This window comes from Elephantulus edwardii, unplaced genomic scaffold (genome assembly GCF_000299155.1).
Source record: "Elephantulus edwardii isolate Elephantulus edwardi_28Jun2011 unplaced genomic scaffold, EleEdw1.0 scaffold00095, whole genome shotgun sequence".
Classification (NCBI taxonomy): Eukaryota; Metazoa; Chordata; class Mammalia; order Macroscelidea; family Macroscelididae; genus Elephantulus; species Elephantulus edwardii.
The window spans coordinates 806,346-826,508 of record NW_006399845.1 but is presented as its reverse complement, the minus strand read 5'-3'; the positions used below and the strand labels follow the sequence as shown (position 1 = coordinate 826,508).

The 20,163-nt window shown below is 42.0% G+C and overlaps 1 protein-coding gene across 1 annotated transcript in view; it reads left to right on the top strand.

Annotated features, from left to right (window-relative positions):
• The window catches only part of SH3RF2 (SH3 domain containing ring finger 2), a 192,940-nt gene that overhangs the window by 161,132 nt on the left and 11,645 nt on the right, over positions 1-20,163 (top strand). The window contains exons 4-5 of the mRNA XM_006891197.1: positions 8,123-8,214; positions 9,798-9,968. Coding sequence (XP_006891259.1) covers positions 8,123-8,214; positions 9,798-9,968 — 263 coding nt within the window. The remainder of the gene's footprint in view (positions 1-8,122; positions 8,215-9,797; positions 9,969-20,163) is intronic.

Sequence of the window (20,163 nt, the reverse complement as noted above, 5' to 3'; positions counted from 1 at the left end):
GTTTTTGAGGTGTAGTCTATATTAAAGACTGTACAATGACTAGGGAGGATAGAAGGAGAATTGATGCCTTTGAGCTGTGGTGCTGGAGAATAGTATTGAATATACCCTGGACTGCCAAAAAAACAAACAGATTCATCCTGAAGAGGGTTAAATCAGGCTACTCCTTGGAGGCAAGGATTCTGGGGCTTTGTCTGACATACTTTGGACATGCTGTGAGGAGAGACAGGTCTTTATAGAGGGACATCATGCTGGGTAGAGTAGAGGGACAGCACAGAAGGGGAAGACCCTCTATGAGGTGGATTGATTCAGTGACTGGATGGGTGTGTCAGAGGCAATGCGACTGGCACAGGATAGAGCAGGGTTTAGGGCTGTTGTACATAGGGTCGCTATGAGTCGCAAGTGACTCGACGGCACAAAACAACAACAGCAACAGTCTTTGATCTTCTGTAGCAAGTGTTTCAAGTGCACTTCACTTTCAGCAGGCCAAGTTATATCATCTGCATAATGCAAGTCGTTAATGTGTCTCCCTCCAATCCTGATGTCACATTCTTCTTCATCAAGTCCAGCTTCTCAAATGATTTGCTCAGCAGATGTATTGAAATGGTATGGAGGAAAGGCTGAACCCTGAACCACAGCAGAGTTTGTAAGGATGGCCCTGGAATGATGTTGGTTGTTGTTGTTGTTGTTGTTGTTAAATGCCATTGAGTCAAGTAAGACCCACAATAACCCTGTGAACAAAAGATCTGAGCCCTGTCGTAGCCTTTGCCCAGATATTTGGCAGAGTTAAATTCTGTCGCACAGAGAGCTGCTGAGTTGGATTCAACTCAAAAGCTAGCAGCTTGGGTTGTACGCTTTAGAAAGCAGAAGTTATCCCTCTAAAGGAGAGGAGTTGGATTGCTACAGGGATTTGTTTCCATCTTTTCCCATACCCCTGGATCCCGCCCTCAGTTCAGAACTTCGCAGGTTGTTACATAAAAGGAGAAGCTCCGCCCACCCCATCTCTGCCCCACCTAGTAGCTAATCTTTTTACACATCAAAATTGAGCACTTACAAAGTGCCCGACCCCATCGACCCCATCTAAATATTTAACATTGTTTATTTAATCCCTATGATAACTCTATGGGAACACATTTATTGCCCCCACACACACACATAAACACACCCCGTTTTACAGGAAGATCCCCAGAAGAGACTCAACTCCTTGATCGTGCCCTCAGTCCAGGACTTTGCAGGGCTGTTACATTAAAGGAGTTAAAAAGAGACAAATTGCCAAGATTACAAGTGCTGGTTAAGTGGCAGAGCCAATGAGTAAACACTAACGTGGACAGCCCCTCAGATCCTGAGAGAGGCCTGGTTCTCTGTGCCTGGAGCAGAGCCAGAAAGAGCTTCCTTGCTCCTCTGTGCCAGGCTCCATCCTCTCTTCCTCCCCCAGTTAGCACCTGAAGACCTGGAAACCACCCGAGGCCAAAGGACTGTGGAGTAGTCTTCTGTTACTGATAAAGACTTCTTTCAAATTAGTCATTTCCTTCAAAAAGGAAGACATTACTTGAAAACAAAAAATCCATGGAAATTTCCACCCTTATTCAATTCCCACCCTACACCCTAATCCCCAAAACACACTTTTCCCTGATCCTGCTAGCTCCCCAGACTACCAGGAAGCAATAGTCACTGGAGGTCTCAACATCTGACATCCGGTCTCCCAGGATCCCAGTGACAGGAACAGACTTGCTTCTGCAGACGCTGGCCATTTATCTGCTTGTCTTCATCTGCTACATGAGGCTCTCACTGTTGTGATTATTAGGTGAGGTCTAGTCAACTCCCATTCAGTGACCCTGTGTAGAACAGAGCAGAGAAACCCTGTCCTGTCCCACACCACACTATCTGCTCTGTTTAATCCCATGGTTGCAGTCACGGTGTCATCCTATCTTGCTGAGGGTTTTTCTCTCTTTAGTTGACTAATTCAAGCATGATGCCCTTTGCCTGGGACTGACATCTCTTGACAGCATGCCCAAAGACTCTAATCTCACCTCTAAGGAGCACATTGGCTGTACTTTTTCTAAAACAAATTTACTCCTTCTTTTGGCAGTCCACTGTACATTCAATATTCTTTGCAACACCACAATTTAAAGACATCAATTCTTGTTTGGCCTTCTTTATTATTAAAGTGGTTATGAAGCCATTGGGGGGGGGGGGAACACACCACAAAAGCAACAACCCAGGGCCCCTGAGGTATGTCTAAGTCTTTAAACAGACATCCCTGTCTCCCTTTAGCCCTTTAAAAAGGTCCTTGACAACAGATTTTCCCAGTGCAGTCTATTCCTTAGATTTCTTGACTGCTGTTTCTATGAACGTTGATTATGGATCCAAGTAAAATAATTGACAACTCTGGTTTTTCTCAAACTATTTTGATGTTGGCTATCAGTCCAGTTGTGAGGATTTTTTTATTTTCTTGATGTTGAGATGCAATCCATATAGACCATATAGATACAATCCAAAACTATAGACTTTGATCTTCTTCAGTGAGGGCTTCAAGTTCCCTTCATTTTCAATAAGCAAGGGTGTTCTATTTGCATAACAGATTCTGATGAGGCAGCTTCAGAAATGGATCATCTGATTGTCATTTCATAGGTGGGTCTTTCATGTCTCTGTCTTTCTACTGTTCTTCCTCCTTCTTCCTTGCCTGTTTCTCTTCCTCAACCTTTATTTCTCTCTTTTCCTCTCTCTTCAGTCAGTTTGGCTTTTCCTTCACCCTGCTGAACCTCTATCTGATCCATTTTGACCTTACATCCTTTTCTGTTCGGGTGATCCCTGCAGGGAGAGTTGCTTACAAGCTGCCCACTAGTAAAGTCATCTATCCTCATCCTATTCCCTGTCCAATTCCAGAACTTGAGCTTAGTCAGCCTAGAGAGACTTGGCTGTTTCCTGCCAACTAGATAATGTATTCAGATATGGGTCTTCAACAGCTTTATTGAGCTAAAATTACATACAGTAAAACTCAACCATTTGAAGTGAACTACAGTTCAGTGCCTTTTGACAAATGTGTACAGGCATGTAATCACCACCAAAACCAAGACGTACAACATTTTCATCTCCCTAAAAAAGGTTTCTGTGCACCTTTCCTATCAATCCCTGCCCTACATCCCTAGTCCTTGGCAATTCATAATCTACTTTCTGTTTCTGACTCTATAATTTTTTTCTGACTCTATAATTTTAATTTTGTTTCTGAATATATACAAATGGAATTATGAAGAATCACAAATGGTATCATAGAGTATCTTCTGTGTCCTGCTGCTTCTTCTTAGGATGATACTTTTGAGGCCGATCCATGCTGGTGCATATATTGCTGCTGAGTTTCCACTGCTTGTTATACCACAAGATGGTTTGGGGTTTGGGTGGTTTTTTTATTCATTTACTAGTTGATTGGCATTTGGGTCATTTTGGTTTTGGCAATAAAATGACCAAATCAGCTATTAACATTCATGCACAAATCCTTGTTTGACATGTTTTCCTTTTCTCTGGGGTAATAAATACATGACAGTAAGATGGTTGAGTATTGTGGGACTTGGATAGCAACTTTATAAGGAATGGCCAATCTATTTTCCAAAATATTTATACCATTTTACGTTTTCATCACCAGTGTATGAGAGCTTGAGTTGTTCCTTATTCTTGCTGACCCTCTGTATGTTCAAACTTCTTAATTTAAGTCATTCTAATATATCATGGTTTTAATATGTTGGGTTGTCTTATGAATAGGTGGTAAGAGTTCTACACACACACCACCCACATTTCTTCTTTCCTCCCTCAAAATCTATCTTTCTTTCATTCTGTCTTTGCCTCCGTGCTCTGAATCGTGCACTACCTCACCCACCCGTGCCTCCTATCCCTTCTTCCCCCTTCTCTTTCTTCTCCACTCATGTTCTTCTTGCTCTCCTCCAGGACACCAAGAAACTTGAAAATCTTGCCTCTTTTCACATTCCATATTGAAACAACTCTATCACAGATTCCATTCCTAACCAGGATGAGTCTTCCGTAGGGGAAAGACCTCTTACCTAGATGCAAACCCAGAGACAGAGTAAGACAGAGCCAGTTATGGATGGAGGGATGGCTTTGCATGCTGACACTGTCTTCCTCTCTGACTAAAAGTGTTTATGGATTGAAGGCACTTTCACTGTAACATAACATTTGAAAGTCACGGGTACTACGTGATATTCATCCTGCTTAATCAGTAGTCCAGCCATGTCCACAAACATAAGATTAGTTGTCCACATAATAGACTCTCCTTTGGCACATCTCCCAGCAGCAATTTACCTTACCTATGACTAGGGAGGGAGCAGCCTAGCCCAAAGCCAGCCTCTATTCAATTCTGTTTCAGAGAGTCAGTGTGACCATATTTTCTTACAAAGTTCAAAATGCTTTTATGCAGTGGTAGAGTACCCCTGATGTGTAATCTTATTTAACAGCTTTATTGAAATTTCATTAACAGACTATACAATTTACCTATTTAAAGTCTCCATTCAGTGGTTTTATAACCATTGCCAGAGTCCACTTTGGAATACTTCATCACCTTAAAATGTAGGGCTGGGCTCAGAGCAATTATGCACAGAGTCGCTGTGAGTTGCAGGCAACTCGACTGCACATAACAACAACAACAACAAAAACAACACTTTAGTTATCATTTTCCAACTCTCCTATTCTCTTGGCCCTTGAAAACAATTCCTCTATATTCTTGGCCCCTGAAAATCACTATTCTCTGTATTGTGGTGGTGGTGTTATGGGCACATGCTATGGAGCCAACCCCCATTCATAGTGACCCTATATACAACAGATCAAAATCTTGCCAAGACTTATACAATCCTCATTATCTCCACTGTGTAGCACTGGATCAATCTATTTTATTGAAGGTCTTTCTCATTTTTGCTTTCCCTACATCTTTCAAAGAATGATGCTTTTTCCAAGGACTGGCCCCTCCTGGCAACATTCCCAAAGTATGTGGGAAGTTTCACTGTTCTATAAAGAAAGCCCTAGTGGCTCCTCCTCCAAGATAGATTTGTTTGTTCCTTTGAAACTCCATCGTGTATCAATACTCTTCTTTAAGACCACAGATCAAAGGCATCAGTTCTTTGGTCTTCGTTACTCCTTGTCCAATTTTAACATGTATATGAAGTCATTTAAAATCAAGGTTTGACTGAGTCAGATACACCTTACTCTTCAGTGCTATCCTTGCTCTGTAACACTTTAAAGAGGTCTTTGAGAACTGATATGCCTACTGCAGTATGACATTTGATTTCTTGACTGCCGTTACCATGGGTTTTGATTGCGGATACAAGTAAAATGAACTCATTGACAATTTCAATATTTTCTCCACCTATTCTGATGTCACCTATTGGTCAAGTTGTGAGAATTTTGTATTTCTTATGTCGAGCTTCAATCCATACTGAAGGCTGTCTTTGATGTTCTTCTGTTCATGCTTTAAGTACTGTTCACTTTCAGCACACATGGTGGCATTTTCTGTACATTGTAAGTTGTTGATGAGTTCTCCAATCCTGATGCTGCATTCTTCATCTAGTCCAGTTTCTCAGATTATTTGATCATCACACAGATGAAGTAAACATGGCAAAAGAATACAACTCTGATATACTTCTCTTTTCTCTCAGATTTGCCTATTCTGGACATTTTCTATAAATGCAATTATATAATATGTCATTTTCTGTGACTAAGCTTTTTTCACTTAGAATAATTTTTCAAGGTTCATCTATCTTGTATCACTTGTCAGTATTTTATTTCTTTTTTAGCTGAAAAATATGTCATTGTATGGATATGTCACATTTGTTTATTCATTCATAAATTAATAGACATTAGGTTATTAGTAATGCTGTTATAACTATTTACTACATATTTTTATTACATAATTATGTCTTTTATATGTTTATGTCTTTGTGTAGACACCCATTCTCCTTTGAGGAGTAGAGTGTATAACAAGAAGTAGAATTGCTGTGTTGTGTGGTAGTTCTATGTTTAATCTTTTTAAAAACTGTTATACTATTTCCCCAAGGGATTGTACCATTTTATATTCCTCCCACCAATGGATGAGGCCTTTTATTTCTCTATTATTTTCATCAAAACCTGTTATTTTTATGACCAGAAAGATTTCCTGATCCAAATTGTGACACAAACATACACAATATCAAACACATTTAAAGAACCATTGAAACAGATATCCACACAAGAGTACATAAGCCTGCATGCCCATGAATAACTCCAGAGTTTACACACATACTCATAGGCATCCCCCATATAGACATAAACAACCGCACATGCATACAGACATATATAGTTTACAGACCCCGATGTGTGGACATAACATATTTGTGACCGTCACAAATACACACACAGTTGTTACATGTTTTGAACATGCATATTTTCACACAGAACCAGAGACATTTTCACAGAGAAACCGGTATATTTTCACACAGAACCAGTGACACAAGCATTAAGACATGCATTCATACCTGCATAAATACACATGTGTAAATGATAGAGCATGAAAAGACATAGATAAATGATTACCATCACTTATGAGTGGATATCTGACAACAGAGTAAACATATTCATGCAGGATGACATGAAGGTGGCTGAGGTCTCATCAATTGGTGTAGGGACTAGGAAGACCTTTTCTTTAATTTATTCTTTAAAGTACAAGTACATATTGAACACACATGAAATACAGTGAACAAGATTAAAATGTTCACTGCCCTCGTGGAAATTAGTCTACTTGAAGGAGAAGAATAAACAAGAATCTCAGCCTGTGATATGTGCCTAGAAGGACATAAACAAGATTATACGTGCAATACAGGGCTCTGGTTGTATAGTCCATAGGGAGTTGTACTAATGCTGACCCAAAGGCTCACTTCTCTGGTGGCTGGAATCCACCAGCCCACTCCTCAGAAGAAATGTGGACAGTCTCCTTCCATGTGAATTACAGCCTCAGAAACCCAGCTTTGAGCTCGTTCCAACGCACAGACAATGAGTGAGTGAGTGGAATAATATGTTCAATAATAGGCAAGATCCCAGGATGGTAAGTGAGAAAACAGCCAGCTTCCAGAAGTTTTTGTTTTTTTTTCAATTGTTGTTCCTTTTTTTCAGTCTACAAAAGTGAAAGGGATTCAGCTATCTTCTGTAAGTCATTAGGCCAGTTATCATGGTCATTTGTGGGTGTGGTATTAAGAGTAGTAGTTAATAAGAAGTTGTTGTTGTTAATAATAAGTTAATACTAAGTCGTTGTTGTTGTTAAATGTCATTAAGTCAAGTACTACTCCTAGCGACCAACCTAACCAACCCTGTGAACAACAGATCTGAACCCTGTCCTACCCTGTGCAACCCTCATCGTATCTGATACACTCAAGCCCATTGCTGCAGTCACCGTGTCAATGCACCTACCTGGTTGAGGGTCTTTTTTCTCTTTTGCCATCCCTCTACCTTTCCAAGCATGATGTCCTTCTCCAATGACTAGCTACTCTTAGCAACATCCCCAAAGTAGGTGAGGTGAAGTTTAGTCACCTTTACCTCCAGGGAGCACTCTGGCTGCGCCCTCTCCAAGACATATTTGTGTGTTCTTTTGGCTGTCCGTGGGATATTTAATGTTTGACCGCCTAGTTAAACTTTTCTTGTTTTACACTACTTGAATTATTTTTTCCCCCCAATTTCTTACTTGGAAATAAGGAAAATGTTTATAATTTACATCTGCCTGACAAACATTAAACTTTCATTTTAGCCATATCACTTTCCAAGATTCCAAAATGTTTTCTTAAGCAAGAGGAACACTTTGGGGGTCGAGGCAGACCGAGTTGGAGCAAGCAGCATGCCAGTTTCTAGTTGACTACATTGGACAGGTCATCATTCCCAGCGTTGTCTGAGGAGTGCTTTGGATCATGGTCCTGACCTGCCACATCCTTTCCACTCTGCCTACAACCACAAACCATGGGGAAGCAGCATGATGGGTGGGGCTGGGCGTGTCACTTGATTTCCCGCTGCATCAGCTCTTCTGCAGCAGCTCTGGACACTGTGGGTCTGGCTTCCGAAGCTCACTGGCTCTGGATGTCTTTGTTTCTGTGTGTTTGTATAGGTCAGCACTTACCACCCTGCACCTGCATCCCCAGGACATTCCACGGCCATCGTCAGTCTGCCCAGTTCTCAGCAACACCTCTCAGCCAACATGTGAGTACTAAGCGCCCCTTCCACTCCTAGTTCTGGTGCAGGTCATCTTTGCCATCCCTCTGCCAGGAAGCACCACTCTTCAGCCACGTCATCCAGAGAAACAACAGCTCCCCTTCCTTTACTACGCCTGAGAGAAATAGTGAAAAACATCAATTAGCATGCCACATAGTCCTGTCTTCTTTTCACGGTAGAAAAGCCTTGGAAGATTAGGTGCTGAGACATTGCTGGGAGATGGGATATTGGGCAATTTTGCCTTGTTTTGCATTCAAAATGGTGGTTCGTAAATAGGTCTTGCTTTATAATCAGAGAAAAACAAAACATTGCAAGGGAAATGGAGGGGTAAAGCCTTGAAGATAAAAACACTCCTCCAGCCCTTTTGATGAAACATTGCAGCTTCATAATCCTTACGAGTCTAAAAGAGCTTCATGATATCTAGCTTAAGAGAAAGATTCTGGTAACCTCCAACTGGCATGCCAAAATGCATTCTTTTTTTAATACCATTAAGCAAATCTATCTTGTATGGTACTCTTAACCACTAGCAATACTTGCATGCTATTTCAATGATTACAAGGCAAATTTAGAGCAGAAGACGCCCTGGTCTAACCTGAGGAAATTGTTTGCCATTTTATAAACCCAAACTGCTCCTTCCCATCAAACTTCAAAATGCATTTTCTAGTCGGAACCAGCTCATAGCTGCCTGAGACTGTAAATCAATTGCTTCGGAGGAGGTTGCTCACCTTTCTCCAGAGGAGCCTCTTGCTCGGCCTTTGGGTTAGCAGCAAACCCCCTGCAGAGAAAGCCACCAGTGGTTCCTACCCCTGCCTTCCCATCAGGCAGCCAGTACTCATGTGCAGGCAGGAATTAAAAACAACCAACCATCAGCCCTCCCTCCAACTTCCCAATGGGAACTTCCCACCATCATCCACCATTTCTAAAGTCTAACCTGTCTCTGTCCTCAGAGATCCTACTATCTGACTTCCTATTCCCCTAAACCTTGCCAGCAGCAACCATTGTCTTATTGTTGTTGTTGATTGCCTTCCAGTTGAGCATGACTCATAGCTGACTCATAGTGACCCCGTGACCAAAAGCCTGAAGCCCCTCTACAACCTTTGAAATGTATCAAAGATCACAGAGTGTCCAGCAGGAGTGGCATCCACTTCCTAAACAACATGCCTCTGGAAACTCTGTGATCTTTGATTGTCTTAAATGATACTCAAAGATGTAGTGAAAAAAGCCACCTAGTTAAAGCCATTACTTCTTGGGTTAAAACCTCACTGTGCCACTAATTCCTGGTGGCCAACTCACCTATCTGCTCTAAGCCTGTTTTCCTGTTGTTAAAATGTCAAAGTTGGCCTCAGTTGGTTATTTGAGCTGTGTCTCACCCTATGGAGAAGGAAGAGACAGGAAAAGAGTCAGCATCTGAGTTATCTCCACCAGGCTGAGCCTTAATTCTCAAAGATTTTTAAAGGCTTTTGTTGGCAACCAGTGGTTCTGGGGTTCTATCTCTCGTTGCCACTCTCTGCCTCTACGCCCTACTGCACAGCTTGACCTTCTCCCCTCACCATCTCCCTCTGTTGCCCTAGGTTTGTAGCCCTGCACTCCTATTCAGCCCATGGGCCTGATGAGCTGGACCTGCAGAAGGGAGAAGGCATCAGAGTCCTGGGGAAATACCAGGATGGCTGGCTCAGAGGTGTCTCCTTGGTCACTGGGCGAGTTGGCATCTTCCCAAACAACTATGTCATCCCAATTTTCAGGTGCGTCCTCTTCAATCTCATCATCAGAAAGTTGGGTCATCTGGGGCCAGGGACCATCTCTAAGTTGAACTGATGAAGAATACAAGATTTATTTTAGTATGAACCAAGAAACAGTTTTTGCTCTTATGCCCTTTTAATTATAAACCAATTTCTAAATAAATAAAATTAAAAATAGTATAGTTCTTTACAGTTTACAAACATCTTTAATTCTTTGGTTAAGCCCAAAATTTTACCACCACCCACTTACTTCCCAGCTCCACCCTCCACCAGGATAACCCTTCTCATCTACCAAGTCCCTTCAGAAAATATCTTCCATTGTCCAACCCATGATCTGACAGTTTGTATCTTAAGCTTTCTTGGCTTCTGTGATTCCAAAAACGTTGACTGCTGACATTTTTCTTTTGACCAGTGTCTCTTAAGTTTAGTTGTGCTGTCTCCAAGGGAAGGTGACGTGTCCTGTAGAACTTCTGTGTAGATTATGTTTCCCCTTCTGGCCCGAGGGCCACTGAAACTGAGGAGGACCTCATGCACTTGCTGCGAAGGGTCAAGGACTGCAGCCTTCAGTATGGACTAAGGCCCAACGTCAAGAAGACAAAGATTCTCGCCACTGGATCAATTGGCAGTGTCAGGATGGATGACGAAGAGATTGAGAGTGTTCACAGCTTCACTTTGCTCGGCTCCACAGTCAACAGTCTTGGTACCAGCAGTCAGGAAATCAAAAAGCGTATCGGGATGGGAAAGTCTGCCGTTAGGGACCTCTCAAAGGTACTCAGGAGCAACAGTGTCTCTCTGGAGACTAAGGTTCGCCTGATGCAGGTCATGGTATTTGCAATCGCTTGTTATGCATCAGAGAGTTGGACAATGACTAGGGAGGACAGAAGGAGAGTGGATGCTTTTGAGCTGTGGTGCTGGAGAAGGGTACTGAATGTACCATGGACTGCCAGGAAAACAAACAGATTCATCTTGGAGAGGATTAAACCAAGCTGCCCCTTGGAGGCAAGGATTCTGGGGCTTCGTCTGACATACTTTGGACATGTTGTCAGGAGGGACGGGTCCTTGGAGAGGGACATCATGCTTGGGAGGGTAGAGGGACAGCGCAGGAGGGGAAGACCCTCTATGAGATGGATTGATTTGGTGACTGGGGTAATCGGGATGGGTGTGTCAGAGGCGGTGCGGTTGGCGCAGGATAGAGCAGGGTTTAGAGCTGTTGTGCATAGGGTCGCTATGAGTCGGAAACGACTTGATGGCACATAACAACAACAACAAGCCCAAAATCTTAGCTGAAAGCAGGGAATACCAGAGGAATGTATATCTGTGTTTCATTGATTATGCAAAGGCTGTGTTTGACTCTGTGGATCATAACAAACTGCGGCTGACTCTGAGAAGAATGGGAATCCCAGAACACTTGATCATTCGAATGTGAAACCTATACTTGGACCAGGAGGCAGTTGTCAGAATAGAGCAAGGCAACACTGCATGGTTCAAAATTGGGAAGGGCGTATGCCAGGGATGCATCCTATCTCCATACCTTTTCAACCTATATGCAGAACAGATTATCCAGGAGGCTGGGCTTTATTAGGAGAAATGTGGGGTCAGCATTGGTGGAAGATCTGTCAACAATCTGTGTTATGCAGATGACACAACCTTGCTTACTTTAACTGAAGAGGACCTGAAAAACTTGCTGCAGAGGGTCAAGGACTGCAGCCTCCAATATGGATTGAGGCTCAATGTCAGGAAGACAAAGATTCTCACCACTAGGCCAATTAGCAGCATCAGGATGGATGGTGAAGAGATTGAGATTGTTCACAGCTTTAGTTTGCTCGGCTCCACAGTCAACACTCTTGGCACCAGCAGCCAGGAAATTTTTTTTTAATGATTAATAGAAGATTTATTTAAACAATAATACACAGTCATCTCTGTCTCACTTAATATGAGATGTTAAATGGTCATTCCCATTTTCCTTCCTGGATAAGTTTTTCTTTTCTATCTCTCTCGGTTTTGAAAACGTAGTACCAGAAGAAGAGGGGCCCAAGGCCAAACACAGCTCCTGTGAGAGCGAGCTTGGGAGTGGGCCTGAAATTGGGATATATGTTTGCTGATCTTGCATATGTCCAATGAGTCAAGGCAAGATCTTCAATGATCGTGTTCCGGTTGGGGTCATTGAGCTGAAGCAGATACTCCCATTTAAGCCAGGATCTAATGGCCAGCCGCTAGGCTTGAGCCCGCCAGGTCTCTAGAGAGATGTTGTATTCAGCAGCCAGGAAATTAAAAGACGTATTGCCATGGGAAAGTCTGCTGTTAGGGACCTCTCCAAAGTACTGAAGAGCAATGGTATCTCTCTAGAGACTAAGGTGCGTCTGATACAGGCCAGGGTCTTTGCTATCATTTGTTATGCATCAGAGAGTTGGACAATGACCAAGGAGGATAGAAGGAGAATTGATGCCTTTGAGCTGTTGTGCTGGAGAAGAGTATTGAGGGTACCATGGACTGCTAGGAAAACAAACAGATTCATCTTGGAAAGGGTTAAACCGGGTGGCTCCTTGGAGGCAAGGATTCTGAGGCTCTGTCTAACATACTTTGGACATTTTGTAAGGAGGGACTGGTCCTTGGAGAGGGACACATGCTTGATAAGGTGGAGGGACAGCAGGAGGGGAAGGCCCTCTATGAGGTGGATTGATTCAGTGACTGGGGTAATCAGGATGGGAGTGTCAGAGATAGTGTGATTGGCACAGGACAGAGCAGAGTTCAGGGCTGTTGTATACAGGGTCGCTTTGAGTCGCAAGTGACTCGACGGCACATAACGACAACAACAACAAGCCCAAAATCTTGTAAGGTAGATTTTTATTTCCCCCACAGGTGAAGAAACTCATTTTCCTAATTAAGTAACTGGCTCAAGAACTGGATCTCAAATTTTCTATTACACAAACACCAGAAATGATGCTTTGCATCCTCCACCCCAATGCTCCATCTAGTGGCATGATGGGGTAATGCGACGATCAGATGACAGCCCTTGGGAAATTTCTCCATATACTTACTTAGATCACTAGTCATTTTCTACAGACTCTCACTAGACTCAGACCACTATTAACCCATTCATACCCTAGACCAAACACCAATTAGTCTTCATCTCTAACAGCTTCCCCAATCTTTTCCATTCTGTAAGGTCCCTATCCATTTCACTGGCACTCAGTATGTCTGGCCACCTCAACTCACAACCACAAATGCACACAGACTCCCAAAACTATCCATTGATTTCTCCTACGTCCACCCCCTGAACACAGTCAAGACTGTCACAGGGCATTGTCTGTTGCCACAAGTCAGGTAATGTCTTTATGACATACCAGAGGATCACAACTCCCATTGTGAAAGTGGCATTCCCATTGTAGCCTGTCAGGGTCAGAGCTAGAGTCACATATCCAGTTTATTGAACCTCATTTACTCGGGGCACTGTATCCGGAGGAGGGCAACCAGGATGGTGAGGAGACAGCAAATTATCTCATGGGTGAAACAGACGAAGAATCCAGGGTTGTTTAGTTTGCAGAAGACAACGAGTTTGAAAGAATAATAGACTGTCTAAATCTGGACATAGGTTTATTTCAGGAGGGGGCAGAACATGGACTAGTGGATAGAACTTAGAAGAAAAGTTTTCAATAAAAAAGCTGCATTTTCTGATCATTAGATTTGCTTACCCAGACCTGCTGATAAGATAGTGGGCTTCCTTCTCTGGGAAGAGAACAGGGAATTCTGAATCAATCCAGGCTTTTATAAGGCAGTTTTGTCACATAGCAAAAAGCTGGGGTGGAAGATTATAGTTATTCCTTTTGATAAAAGATTCTTGGAATTTGTTACAAAGTTGCACAATTTCCAAAGGCAAACTAAGTTTGTGTCTATTATGGATGCTTTAATTAATTCACTTATTCCACAATTATTTATTGAGCTCAAGCTGTGTGTCAGACACATTTTTGGTCACTGGAGAAACACAAGTGGGGGTAGGCGGGAACTAAAACCCTACCTACAGTAGCTTACATGATGGAAGAAACTGTAAAGATGAGATAGTAGTAAATTACATGATAGTTAATGATAAGTACTAAGGAGAAAAATGGAACAAAAGAGGGATAGAGTGTGTGAGAGTGGTTTGTCAAGGATGGCTTTCCTGAGATGGTGATGAAATGACAAAGGTAAGAAGGAGAGCTTTAAGGATATCTGGGAGAGGAGTTTTCTAAATTAAAGGCAAGCACGTGCAAAGACCCTAAGGTAGAAGTTGCCTGACATGAAGGACAAGAGGAGTGGAGCAGAACAAGTGAGGGAAACTTAGTGGGAAATGAGGTCAGAATTGGAGTAGTTATTCTGTAGCACATAGAATTTTTGTCAGATAATAAAGAAGAATTTGGCAAAAACTCCATTACAGGATTTTGAGCAGAAAAGTAGCTACCATAAATTTTAACCGTAATTGCTCTAATTGCTGGCTTGAGAATAAGCTGTAGAGAGAAAAGGATAGAAGGAGAAAAAACAAGCTCAAGACCGTTTTAATAATCCAAGGAATAGGTGATGATGGTTTGAACCAGGATGTAGTAGTCACAGAGGCAGGAAGAAAGTCTGCATATATTCCCAAGAACATAGAGACAACAGGATTTTCTGATAGATCAAATATCAGATCTGAAAGATTAGAGGAATCAAGGCGAGTGTAAGGTTTTTGCACAGAATCAATAAGACATACATGTTACATTTTCCTGAAAAGGAGATAGGGAAACAAAGGAGCAAGTTTTGAAGTGAGAAGAAATGAAAAGCTTTGTTTGGGACCGGTTAAATCCAAAATCTGTGATAGTAATTTTAGTGATGGTGAGCAGCTGAGTTTGACATTCAGTAGAGGTGTGAGTGTGGATGGTGTGTAAATTTCTCAGAGGTGATGTGTGCATCGTGATAGGACCAATTGTATTGGAGGGAGTGACAGTGAGCCTGGAACGAAAGTCTTCAGGGAATGATGCATGAGACTGAGTGGGTAAATGCTGAGTTCAGCATGCTGGGGTGGGGACAATGGTGTCGAATGGTTATTATTGTTGTTATGTGCCGTCAAGTCCTCTATGACTCATAGCGACCCTATCTACACACAACAGCTCTAAACTCTGTTCTATCCTGTGCCTGTGCCAGTCTTATTGTCTTTGACACACCTGCTCCCATTACCCAGTCACACAAGATGAATGAATCAATCCATCTCATTGAGGGTCTTCCTCTCTTGCACTGTCCCTCTACCCTCCCAAGCATGACGTCCTTCTCCAAGCATGCCCAAAGTAGGTCAAACAAAGCTTGAGAATTCTTGCCTCCAAGGAGCAGCCTGGTCTCAACCTCTCTACGACAAACCTGTTTGTAGTCAATTCTGGGAAGTATTGCGAGGGTGAGGGAGAAGGAATAGAACAAACACCAAGGATCAAGGATGGCTCCTATCCTAGCTTATGAGCAATTTTCTTCCCTAGTAGCTAACATGAATTCCCCTAGTTCTATGTGTAATACTAATATATTTACTAATGTATCAGGCTTAACCCAAAATTCTGGTTGTGCCAATAAAGAATCATTAGAATAAGAGCAATCTTATAATTTATCATCCAAACTAGGACATTTTTTAGATAAAATGGTGCCACTCTAAAAGCACCAGGAGGGTGCATGTAAACTGAGATTCTTCCAGGAAAATCAAGACCTAGAGTTATTCCATCCCTGTGTACCCTTTTCTCTCTTTCTTGACTTCCTCCTGGGTAGATCTTTTGTGTTCTTGGAAGGAATGTGAGAGCAACCATTTATCATACAGGGTTGACTATCACACTATGGATGGAATTTCAACATCACAGATTGCTATTGGATCCCCAGTTTTCTCTAGCTCATGAAACTCTAAATATATCTGGATATTAAGATGCTATTGCAGAACAGATCATCCTGGAGGCTGGACTTTATGAGGAGGAAAGTGGCATCGGGATTGGATGTAGACTCATCAACAACCTGCCTGCATTAGGCAGATGACACAATCTTGCTTGCTTAAACTGAGGAAGACCTGAGGCACTTGCTGCAGAAAGTCAAGAACTGTAGCCTTCAATATCATTTCACCCCAGTCAAAATAGCAAAATTTAACAGAACAGCAAGCAACAAATGCTGGCGAGGTTGTGGAGAAACTGGAACCCTGATTCACTGTTGGTGGGAGTGTAAAATGGTGCTACCCCTGTGGAAAGCAGTATGGCACTTTCTCAAAAAGTTGCAAATAGAGATACCATTTGACCCAGCAATTCCACTACTGGGAATATACCCTGAAGAGACCATAGCTGACATCCAAGCAGATATATGCACACCCATGTTTATTGCAGCTTTGTTCACAATAGCAAGGAGTTGGAAACAACCTAAGTGCCCATCAACAAACGAATGGCTAGAGAAGCTGAGGTATATTCGCACAATGGAATACTATGCTGCATTAAAAAACAAGGAACTCATGCAATATTATTCAAAAAGGTTGACTCTGGAGAACATTATGCTGAGTGAAATATCCCAGTCACAAAAGGACAAATATTACATGATGCCACTGTTGTACAATGGGACTGTCCTTGGGGTTGGGGAGAGACTGAGTAAGATGGGTTCAATAATGCATACTGCACTGAAACAGAGGAGGGAGAGAACCGTTTAAAAGAGAGATGTAACTGGGTATTTCTGTCATCACAGGAGACTAGAGCGAGGGCTGCATGGTGGAGGGGACCTGGGGGAGGGTTTGTAAAACAATGAAAGAATCTTTTCTTTTACTTTTCCATAATTTTTGGACTCATGTACTTATAACTTGTTAGTCAAATTTGTGTCTTCTAGGGTGCAACACCCCCATGATACATCTTCAAGGATATGTACATGTACAGCCAAGCACAATCAATAAGAGTGCATCTGAATTCCAAAATCAATCTCCATAATAGTCTATGTGTTTCCTACTGCCAAAGGGGCCCTTTAGAATAGTGAGAGAAGATCTTCACCCTGAAACCCACAGCATCCCTTTTCAGCAGGAAGTAGCTAAGAGAATACGCCATCCCCTTTTCCTTATGACTCAGGGTGAAGTCTCTCTCAGGGAGGAGTGATAGGGAATGGCAAAGGATACACTGACAAAGAAGATTAATCAGAACTGGCTTTGACAAGCACTGTGGCATTTGGACAAGAAAAAACTGGGAGGAGGGTAGAGAGAATAGTGCAACAATGAATGAGTGGAAGCCCAAAATCTCTGTAAATGTTTATGAAAATTAATAAAATATAATTATAGAAAAGCAAAAAAAAATATGGATTGAAGATCAGCATCAAAACAATAAATGTTCTCACCACTAGGCCAATTGGTAGCATCATGATAGATGGAGAAGAGATTAAGATTGTTAACAAATTCATCTTGTTTGGCTCTACAATCAACGCCCCTGGGACCAGCAGCCAGGAAATCAAAAGATTAATTGCATTAGGAAAAATCTGATGTCGGGAGTCTCTCCAGAGTACTGAAGAGCAATGATGATAATCTAGAGACTAAGATGTACCTGATACAGGCCGTGATCTTCACAATTACTCATAAGCATCAGAGAGCTGGACAGTTACTAAGAATGATAGAAGAAGAATCAATGTCTTTTAGTTGTGGAGCTGGAGAAGAGTTTTGAACATACCACAAGACTGCCAAAAGAAGAAATAGGTCTGTTCTGGAGAGCGTGGAAACAACTTGCTCTCTATAGGCAAGGATTTTGAAGTTTCATCTCACATACTTTGGATATGCCCAAAGTATGTAAGATGAAACTTCATTGCCAGGACTCGGAAGGGTGGAAGGACAATGCAAGAAAGGAAGACCCTGGATGAGATGGATTGACTCCGTGGCTGGGGTAATGGGGATAGTTGTGTTGAAGAAAAGAAAACTGGATCACGATAGAGCAGTTGATTTGCAAGTGACTCGATGGCACATAACTACAGTAGTAGAGGGTGATTTTGCTTATAGGGAACCAACATTCTAAGTAAGAATAAGTCCTTGTCAGCGTATATGCTTCAGAGGGCTATTAGGTGACAGAAGTTCAGTAGTTTTCCAGTGTTTGTTTACTTTCTTTGATGGTTTGTCTCACGCAAAAAAAGTCCCATCTCACTAATCTTAGACGTGGGTGACATATACCCAATTTATCTAACAGGGTGCAGCTCACTCTTGTTCTCAAGCATCATTTCCACTGTGGGAAGTTTAGTTTCTCCCTCTTCCCAGGGCGGAATAGGCTATCCTTTGTCAGCTGGATTTCTATCGCTATTAGCTGGTTATATAGTTAGAATTGAGTGGGTTGGCCTAAATGTGAAAGGCCCCTTTCTACTCTTTGATTTCTACTCTTTGATAGTGTGTGTATGGATCCTTATTGTGTGTTTGTTAATTTTCCTCAAAATCTTGGTTATCTGTCTAGAGTATTGGGTCTGTGCTTCTATCCAGCCATTTGGCTGTTATAAAAAGCCAGGGCTGGAGTGTGAAATGTGCTCCCTGAGCAGCTGAACCTTTGCTCATCTCTCTCTAGGGAGCTGAGACAGTCAAAATGTGAGGATGAACTATAGCGAAGAGTTGGCCACATTGCCAAGGTTAAAATTTAAGATTGAGCAAGTGAGTCTTTGAATTATCAAGAGGCAAGACACTGCTGTGCTATTCCATACTCTGACTTACCATGGTATATGGTGTCACTAACCTGTCCATTATTGTAGAGCATCACTAAGTCTTTGATATCTTTCTCTGTATCCCAGAAACATTCATTGACACATTGGACAAACATGTGTCATGTGTTTATCCAACAACTTCCTTATAGCACCTATTCTCTCTCAAGGTTCCTCAATCATGTATAATCTTAGTAATAGACAGAGGTTTCCTCTGATTTCAGAGACTATAGAAATCAAATCCTCTTCTTCCTCCTCTTTAAGCTATCACCAGAGCTAAAAGAACACTTAAGGCCAATCTGGGTGAAAAAGGTGTGGATGTGGTTGAAGGTCATTTGTGGCAAGAACACAAGAAGTAGTATCCAATAAGATTCTTTCTGCTGGCCGGTTTCTGCCTAGCTCTCTGGAGTCTCATTTGGGACCATTTCTGATCCTTTTTCTACACTGTCTGTCCTTCCCAATAGATTTCTTTCTTTTGGAAAATTATAGCCAGTATATCCAAACTATAGCCAACTAGCCAAGATAGTTTCTCTTTCTTAAGCTAAAGGTCTTCACTGACATATGCTCACCCAGGATGTTACAGATGTTGCCTTTGACTCTCAATGTAGAACTACATCAAGATTGTCAAGGTTCAACTCTTCTCTTTGCCAGGAGGATGCTACCAGAGGGATCACAGGAGAACTATTGCTTATAATCCTTGTGTTGAATATCATGCAAGTTGTTAAAAGCTCAAAACCAGGCCGAAGGGGGTTCTGTACACCCAAAATCAAGTGCAATGGAGCAAATTCATAGCAACAACTCCTCCACTTAAACTCAGGAGGCCTTTTAGTCTCATCTAGAAAAAAAATAAGTTTAATTTCTGTCTTAGTGTCAGAGGAATTCATCAGTATCTCCTAGCGAGTGCGCTGATGGTAGAAGAAAGTGGTAGAAGTAAGTGCTGAGGTCCCTGCTTAAGGACATAGACTGTTTTGAATCTGAGTTGGGATTCAGGAATTCCTGGAATTTGATCCAATGATAAGCTTAGAAAAAAAGAGAATGCACATGAATCTGAATAGTCACTCAAAGAAAGGACTAATGGAATAAGGCTTTCTTGGGTTCAATTGACTGTAATCAATCCTTGCTATTGCTGCTGCTTCTGGAAATACTTCTGTGACATGTCTTCCTTGTTGCTGATCTGTTTCACAGCTTCCAGTATCTTGAGGCATTTGTTCAAAAGGCAATCAGATGCTGTACTATACTCACAAAGTCAATCTGGGGATTTCTCCCCACCGCACAACTCTCATCTTCAAAACATGATGCTACTCTAACTGATGGATAGTTTTATCCCTCTAACTAAATATCTTGAGTACCAACTGTGGATATAGGGCCTTTTGCCTCAAACATTTGAGGTGCATTTGACTGAATGGCACCTAACAACAAAAGCAACCTCAAGCATCAGTTCCTAGGGTGTTCGTCTGCATGTATTTCTTGTACAGCACTGATCACAAGTAAATTATGTCATATCTATATTCCTACAAGATTTGTTAAACTACTCATC